General features: G+C 46.0%; 1 protein-coding gene across 7 annotated transcripts in view; it reads left to right on the top strand.

Moving 5' to 3' along the window:
- Positions 1-5,003, top strand: part of ITGA7 (integrin subunit alpha 7) — an 89,992-nt gene extending 84,989 nt beyond the window's left edge. For 5 of the 7 annotated variants that reach the window (XM_081898522.1, XM_081898523.1, XM_081898524.1 and 2 more), the window contains one exon: positions 2,341-5,003. In XM_081898522.1, coding sequence (XP_081754648.1) covers positions 2,341-2,520 — 180 coding nt within the window. In that variant the 3' untranslated portion in view covers positions 2,521-5,003. Of the gene's footprint in view, positions 1-568; positions 720-2,340 lie in introns of all 7 variants that reach the window. The other 2 variants (XM_081898526.1, XM_081898525.1) reach the window with 2 other exon arrangements.
- Positions 5,004-8,637: the final 3,634 nt, after the last annotated feature.

Below are 8,637 nucleotides of genomic sequence, written 5' to 3' on the forward strand. Positions count from 1 at the left end.
GGGCTCTCCTTCCTTGGAGGTTTTTAAGCAGAGGTTGGATGGCAATCTGTCATAGATGTTTTAGCTGAGATTCCTGCATCGCAGGGGGTTGGACTTAGATGATCCTCAGGGTCTCTTCCAACTCTACAATTCTATGATTCTGTGATGCTGGAGCAGAGTTTACAAGGTGGTTCCAGTTTACTTCATCACACTAAAATTTGAATCTGGACAACAAAGTCCATTATTGCAAATAATTGCCTTGATAAAGACCCTTGGAGATTATTCCCATTGCAACAAATGTCCAACCCCTAGAGGCCATTCCCCACAGCCGCACAGCCCCGAGGTCACGTTCTTTCAAAACAATTGGACTGTATCAGATGGGATTTACATTTTGAAGTTAACTGCCTGGTGGCAGGGAACCTAAAGCCTCTACCCTGTGGAGAATGATGGGAGATGGAGTGGTACCCATGAACACAGATGAGTCTTAGGATGCCATCGTGTTGCTGCTGCTCAGGCCTTTAGACCCCATCCCTGGAGACAGGTCATATGCAAAGCTGATAACGCCATTCATACTTCTCCTCGCTCCCAGTGCGGCTTCTTCAAGAGGACAAGCCGGGAATCCAAATACTCCACGAACTATTACCGGGCTCGGCTGGCCATACAGCCGTCTGATGCCGATAGGCAGGCCATGGAGGCCTAGCGGTAATGCCCGGCCTCGCCACTTGACTGACCCCCTGCTTGTACGTGTGTAGGAGTGAGGGCACAGATGTGGGAATGGGAATAACAAGTGATGGAGTGCTCTTAATGTGAGCTCACTAAAAATATTAGTGCATGTGCAAGCAAACAGCAGGCCAGTGGACTTCCAAGTATGCCCTCAGTGCACCCGGGAGTGTGTGTGTGGAGGATTTTGCAGATCGTAACATACAAGAGTGATTACCATTATGTTGTGCATGTGGATTTCTTGGTGGGTTGCAAGGATGTTGATTGTTAACAATACATAGCCATGAAATAATCCACGGATAGTCAAGGACTTCAGGAAGCACTAGCACCAAAAGCCTAAATGCTGTTGGAAATGACGGCGTGTGAGTGTGTAGCAGAATATAATTCTGCAAATGCCTTGAGAGTTGGGTGCATGCAAAAAAAAAAAAAAAAAGGAGGAGTGTGAAGTACTTAGCTGCTACTCAGGTATATGCTCACAAGTGCAGATGACAGTCTACAAAATCCTCGGGCTAGTTAAGATAGCTGGTGCCTGGATGGCATTGCTAGGCACCCAATGAGGTCCCAAACCCACTGCAAACCCCTGAAGCCCCAGGGCTCTACTACATGTTCTCCTTAGTGGCACTGCTTGTTCTAAGTAAGTCAGCAGCTAGAGGCAAGGACAAGGAGCTGCTGCCTCTCCTCTTCCTCTCTCTCTCTCTCTCTCTCTCTGGATGCACTGGGCCCAAAGTGGGAGGGCAACTGGATGGACAGCAGTGAAAACAAGGAGAAGGCGAGCCCACTGAGGACATCCTGCCCCTGATCCCACTTCCCTCTCAGATCTTGGAGCTGATACTGGGTCCGTGTGTGAATGTGCAAGGGATTAGAAACTATGTCACAACAGGGGCACACCCAGATGGTTTTACTCTATGGGAACAGATACCCTAAGTCAGCACTACTGAACCTCCAGTGTCCAGACATGCAGGTCCTTCTATCTGATCTTGTTTTTTCTCCTCCATCCCTGCAAGCTACCACAGCTGACAGGATGTGTCTTGCCAAAACACTTGGCTTCCCATTAGGACTGACGGAGTATCTGCCTTTGTCCAGAATATTTCTTGTGCTGTAGTAGCGTTGGGGAACCTGTGACTCACTAGATGTTGATGGGACACTTTCTTCCTCCAGTGCTAGCCAGCATGACAGAGGGCCAGGAATGATAAGAGTAGTAGTTCAACGACATTTGGAGGGGCACAGGTTCCACCCTACAAGCCCAGAATAGTGCCAGAACAGTGCAAAAGTGCAAGATGCTTTTCAGTAATCGGCTAGCAAATGCACACAGGAGGGGAAATCTGTAGATGGCTGCAAGGGGGTGAGAGTGCCCTGATGAATGAATCCTCACAAGTGTTTGTGAGTGTCAAAAGTGCATGCTAATAGGCTATGTCTTCCCGATGCATGGCGTGTGGTGGGCAGGCTCCATCCCAGGGGATGAAGAATGGAGTCTGGAGAGGACCCATGGGAACATACATCATCACCGCTGGCTGCAGCTCTGGATGCAGCCCCTGGGTTGGGGGCAAAACAGCGGGCATCCTGCCCTGCCTTCCAGCAGTTCCATTGGGGAATCTGTTCATTACTTTCATAGATTGAATATTGTGGCTTCTTCTTCCCCAGCTTGGCTTCTTCAAACGTGCCCGCTACCATGAAGACAAGGTGCCGCAGTATCATGCAGTCAAGATTCCTCACCAGGAGCGCCAGCTTTTCCGGGAGGAGAAGACGGGCACCATTACCAAGAAGGACTGGGTCACTAACTGGAATGTGGAGGGCGATGGTCACGTTCCTGTCTCGGCCTAGATACATCCCTGCCCTGGCCTCCCTGTGGCATGCTTCTGATTGGCAGAGAGAGCTGCTACTGGATAAACCTTTGTGTTGGCACCAGCCTGGCTGATAGTAGGGTTCCTTGCCTGCTCTCCTCTCTGGAAGATCTGCAGACACTGGACTGCCCCTTTCTTGTGGGGATTCAGCAGAGATTCAGGGGACACGTGCTTAACCATGGAGGTTACGGTGGCAGATTCTGCAAGGCCAAAGGTTGCTAAGGATATTTTTTCTGGTATTCTGCTTTTCCTTGCAAAGCTGGGCGGCAGCCGATGCAGAAAACTGAACCAGCAGTAGGAGGAACCCTCTATTTCTAGTTTCCTAAAGCGTTATCTGCTGGGAACAGAACTTTGTATTTTGCTGCTGAGAGTTGGAATAGCATCTATCACTGTCTACCCCGCTGCAAATGGGGCATACATTTGCTACAGGACCTGATTCTTTGGGAAAGAGAAGAACCTGGATTCCTTGGGTGTGTTAGAAGGGTTCAAAGCCAAAAAAACAAAACAAAAAAAACCACCCCCAACCACCCCTGGTGAAGAAGACGAGAGATTCCCCCTTCTTGAGCAAGATCACTTTCTTCATGCTAGCTTTTTGTAATTTATTTTGTCTAACTAATATTGGAGAGCCTTGATGCCTGAAGTTGAGAACTAGGTTGGGTTTGAGACAACATGCTTGAGTGCAGGAGTGAATAACCTGCAGCCTTCCATATGATGTTAGAGACAAGCTTCCATCAATCCCAACCAGTGTGGCCAAAATGGTGTGGGATGATGGGGAATTGTAGTCCAGCAACATCTAGAGAACCACATGTTCTCCATCGCTGGTGTAATAACAGAAGTTCTTCAATAACGTTGGTGGCTCTCTGGTATGGTTTGCAGCTTTCTCCAAAAACAAGGAAGGCTATTGTCATTCTGGAAGGATATCAATGCCAGTCTTAATCATATGCTAATAACCACAGCCTGGGTAGGGGGCAAAGTGGCAAGGGCAGGGCCTGCAGGAAAAAACATTTTTAAAAAATGTTCCACACAATGAATGCAGAAGGATACCTCCCAGCCCCTTCACTCTCTTCCTTGGTCACCATATGGCAGTGGCAACTTCAGTTGGGTTGTCACACATGCGTGCTTACACACACACACACACACACACACACACACACACAACCTCCTTCCTTGGTGGCCTAGACAACTCCCCTGCCTCTTTTCCAAAGTTCCTTCTTTGTAACATTGGTATGCAGTGACCTGCCTCGCTAGGGTAGTGTGAGGATGATGAGCAGGATATGCAGAATACTTCACAGCCCTTATTGAAAACGTCACTGAAATTTGGGATGATAAAAATGGCAGCCAGGGTCAAGCCCCTTACCTTTCTCTACCACACCCTCCCCTCCAACATTTCTCCGATGAAATAGGGACATCCCATTCCATAATGATGATTTTACCATTTATAGCCCACCCACACTTCTTACTGGGTTGCCCCAGGCACTCGGGGCAGCTTCCAACATACATAAAAACATAATGAAACCTTTTTTTTTAAAAAAAAAAACCTTCCCTATACAGGATTGCCTTCTGATAGCTCGGGGGTTGGATAACCCTCCAACATTTCTCCAGTGAAAACAGGGACATCCTAAGGAAAAGTGGGACATTCCGGGATCAAATCAGAAACTGGGATGGTTTCTAAATCAGGGGTCTCCCTGGAAAATAGGGACACTTGGAGGGTCTGATCTGTTGAACCATACTGTTGACATAGATGTTTAATGCAGGAAGAAAATGGATTTCTTTAAATCATAAAGTTTCAGAAGTTGGTGGGTATAGGAGACACTGGCTTCCCAGTATCCTTACTAAAAGGGTTCGCTGCTCTAGAACCCCTTCTGACCACTCTTCAGGAAGAACAGGTGCCTATAACCCCCCTTTTTACTGGTTCCCTTAGCTCCTACATTCAACTCCATGCTTTCCAACAAGCTGTGCCTTTTCCAAGGTCGGGGGGGGGGGGATATGTTAATACTAATCTGAATTTTGCAGGAAGGACTGTGCCTTCCAATCTCTTGTCAGGCGCAAATGGTGACAATTTGCAGACGGCCATTGCTTTCAGATCTACCTTTTTGTGATTGCTGATTGTAAAATAACAAAACTACCGTTCCCAGGATTCTCTGCGACTGTTAAAGTGGTATAAAGAGTGCTTTAAGTGTAGGGCGTGTGGATGTGAGCAGAATCACTAGTGGGTAGAATAAGGTGTGGAAAAAGCAGGGCAAGAGCTTTCCACCTTGGAGCATTTACTGAAACTCATAAAAGCAAGACCTTGCAGCAAACCCATTCAACCCACTGTTAAATGGCTTTTGGAAGGGAGGCCAGAGTTAGTGCAGTAGAAACGGCAAAGGACTATGGCATCTCAAAAGACTACAGATCCACAGAAGCATAAGGTCTCCAGTCCACACTCCAGTTTATGCCACGCAATAAATCTGGTAATCTTTATTGTGCTGCAAACCTCTTTGCTGTTAAATGACTGCTGTGATCAGGGTCTCGGCTGCAGTGGGTTTATGTTGCATTTCTCAGTAGGTTGGCAGCAAAATGGAAATGCCTGGCTGATAAAAGGAACACAACTCCCCTACTTGGGCTAAGCAGAAAAGAAGGGAAACTCCCAAACACAATCTCCTGCGTGGTATCTGGATAACGCTGCTTGAAAAACACAGAAGGCACCTGCAGATTGAAAACCAGCCTCCTGCTGAAGTACAATACATTAAGCATGAAACTTCTTAATAACATATCTGGACAGAAATCCCTCAGGGTGACATTCAGTTGCAAGGGACACTGAGGAAAGGCTGTAGGGCACACTTGGGTTGTTTATTTTTCCTTGTCATGCTCTCAAACAACTGCATTTTATGCCAAAACACAACAGCTACGATGGAGGGGCTCACAGCATTCACACTCCCAAGAAGGCCTTGGATCTCCCATAGCTGGAACCTTGGATTCAAACAGAAATCAAGCATTGCTCTCTCTCTGCATAACAGCCTACTCCACCCCAAACAGATACACTATTTGTTTCCAAAACGTGCAACAGAAGACGCTATTGAAACCACAACAACTGCACTGAGGATTTTAGCCATAAATAAAATTAGTTCACATGGTAACATCAGCACAGCATATGGCAGAGAGAGCAAATTTACTGTCCATACATGACTTGGGGCTGGGTGTGCAAGAGGGACAATCAATTAGGCAGATGGAGCAACTGAGGAACTTGAAGGAACCGATTCAAAAACCTTAGTTACCCTGATTTTGGCACTTCCTCTGTAGGGACCCAGATCTGTTATAACAGGGTACCTTACAGCGGTTTTTGGACTACAGCTCCCATCATCCCTTGCTTTTGCTAAGGCTGATGGGAGTTGGGAGTCCTCCATATTCGGGGGGCACCAAGTTTGCTTCCCCTGTGTAAAAATGTGAACTATTTCACAAGTGAACAAACCATTGCAATGTGCGCCTATAAGCACCTCAATTTCCCTCTCTATTTGCCTCAGAAAGGCAACATGCTCACCTATGTGCTCCAGAAAGTGCTGCTGAAAGTGTAAATGGTGGTTGGAGTTATTGACAGATCTGGCCCTTTAGTGCACATGACAATAAAAAAATTAAGTTCCAGGTCGTTAATACAATCCTATATAGCTGTTAATTGCAAAAATGACCTGCTTATTCTCTGGCTCTACTTTCTGGAATATTGTGAAAACTTTATTCTAGCAGAAGGAGACTAATCATCATTTAACAGGAAGAGTGGGTGGGGATTGAGGAAGATTTAATGGCAGCAAGCCTAGAGGAAGCTATGAAAAAGCAAATATGATCAAGACTAATTCCTACAACATATGGACAAGATGTAAACAAAGCTTATATTTAATGTACAGCCCCACCTGCCTAGAGAGACAGGGTGAGTTACAGCAATTTTAAAAAATCTTGTTTAAAAAAGTCTTATAAAGGTAAAGGGACCCCTGACCATTAGGTTCAGTCGTGGCCGACTCTGGGGTTGCGGCGCTCATCTCACTTTATTGGCCGAGGGAGCCGGCGTACAGCTTCCGGGTCATGTGGCCAGCATGACTAAGCCGCTTCTGGCGAACCATAGCAGTGCATGGAAACGCCGTTTACCTTCCCACTGGAGCGGTACCTATTGATCTACTTGCACTTTGACGTGCTTTCGAACTGCTAGGTTGGCAGGAGCAGGGACCGAGCAACGGGAGCTCACCCCGTCGTGGAGATTCGAACCGCCAACCTTCTGATCGGCAAGTCCTAGGCTCTGTGGTTTAACCCACAGCGCCACTCGCGTATATTCAGGACTATTTTTCAGCTTGAGCTCACTAGCGCTCAGCTCCTGACTTCTCAGGTGGGCACCATTGCCATTCTAAGAGAACAAGAGAGACGTTCATGGTGAGCTCCAGCACCTCTTTTTCTAGAAAAATAACACTGCATATATACATATTCACACTTTACATTCTTAATTAATGCTTGACATACCTTATATATACACAAAGAAAAGTACTGTGTGAGCTGCCCTGGTGAAAGATTTTGAGGTGCAATTTTGACATAATGCTATATCAAATCATGACTCAGTGCAAATGCAAGAGGTTTCCTTCTTCAGACAAACATAAGCTGGTCCAACCAAGAATGTGTTGGAAATCCTTGGAAACTACGACCCAAGTCTGGGGGCAAGTACTCTGGTGAGAAAACCCCAGCAGAGTTCTTACATGGCAAAACATGGAGCCAAGAAAAGTGTGGAAATATAAGCTGTAAAACCTTCAAAACGTGCCCTTTCCAGTGAGTTCCAAAATGTCCCCTTTAATACGGTGGTACCTCAGGTTAAGTATTTAATTTGTTCCGGAGGTCCGTTCTTAACCAGAAACTGTTCTTCACCTGAAGCACCACTTTAGCTAATGGGGCCTCCCGCTGCGGCCGCGCCACCAGAGCACGATTTCTGTTCTCATCCTGAAGCAAAGCACCTGAAGCACTATTTCTGGGTTAGTGGAGTCTGTAACCTGAAGTGTATGTAACCTGAAGCGTATGTAACCCGAGGTACCACTGTAGTTATTTCCAAAGTATCCCACTTCCCTAGCATGTTTGATAAATTATAAAATGGTTTACTTACAAAACTCTTCAAAGGTCAGTCCTGTGCTTTTCCATACAGCAGTCAGAAAATATGCACAGGCTTTAAAATGTAGCTGACTTTCCAAAACTATTGGTATAGAAGAATACTTGTTTCAGACTCCATTCTAGTCTGAAAAAGGCTGGTAAAAGCCAGGCAGCTGGAGGGAGCAGTCTATGTGGGAACGTTTATATAATTTAGCAGAGTTTAAACGATCCCCTGTTTGAGTTTATGCAGCGTCAAGCAGGTTGCTAACTCGTTTGAGTCCTATCAATAATTATACCTTCCTGGTTGATAATCCCTTTCTGCTCCGTTAAAGAAAACACAAGTGAATCTGAATCATGTTAACATAAACTACTTTACTATCAGATTCATTCAGGTTTATAGAGTTGTTCCTGAAGGCAGGCTTAGGTTACATAACAGATAAACTATATACTAGATAGTAGTGAGTCATGAGAAGACTGCATCTGAGCAGTTACCAGTTAACGCTCCTTGCAGCAACTGACCAACGGACAAAACTGCCTGCTACATAAAGGCAGTTAGTCCTCTCTTGGAATGTTGGATTTGACTGACAGCTTTATATCCCACAGTCCAGAGTTGCTCATACACCAAATTCACATGCAGAGGTGAGCAGAAATGACATAGGCTAAGCTTGGCAAGACAGCTGACTCTACTGCATTAACCCCTTATTGTATTAATTAGACTCAAGCTTGTTAGTTATTAGAGGCTGGCTACCCTACAGAATGAACTCAGCTATACAGTGGTACCTCGGAGGTCGAACGGAATCCGTTCCGGAAGTCCGTTCTACTCCCAAAACATTCAGAAACCAAGGCACAGCTTCCGATTGGCTGCAGGAAGCTTTGGAAGTTGGGTTTCAAAGAACGTTCGCAAACTCACATCCGGGTTTGCGGTGTTCAGGAGCCAAAACGCTCAACTCGCAAGGCATTCAGGATCCAAGGTATGACTGTACAGCCACAAATAAAACGTTTT

Source organism: Podarcis melisellensis (genome assembly GCF_964234715.1).
Source record: "Podarcis melisellensis genome assembly, chromosome: 2".
NCBI classification, from domain to species: domain Eukaryota; kingdom Metazoa; phylum Chordata; class Lepidosauria; order Squamata; family Lacertidae; genus Podarcis; species Podarcis melisellensis.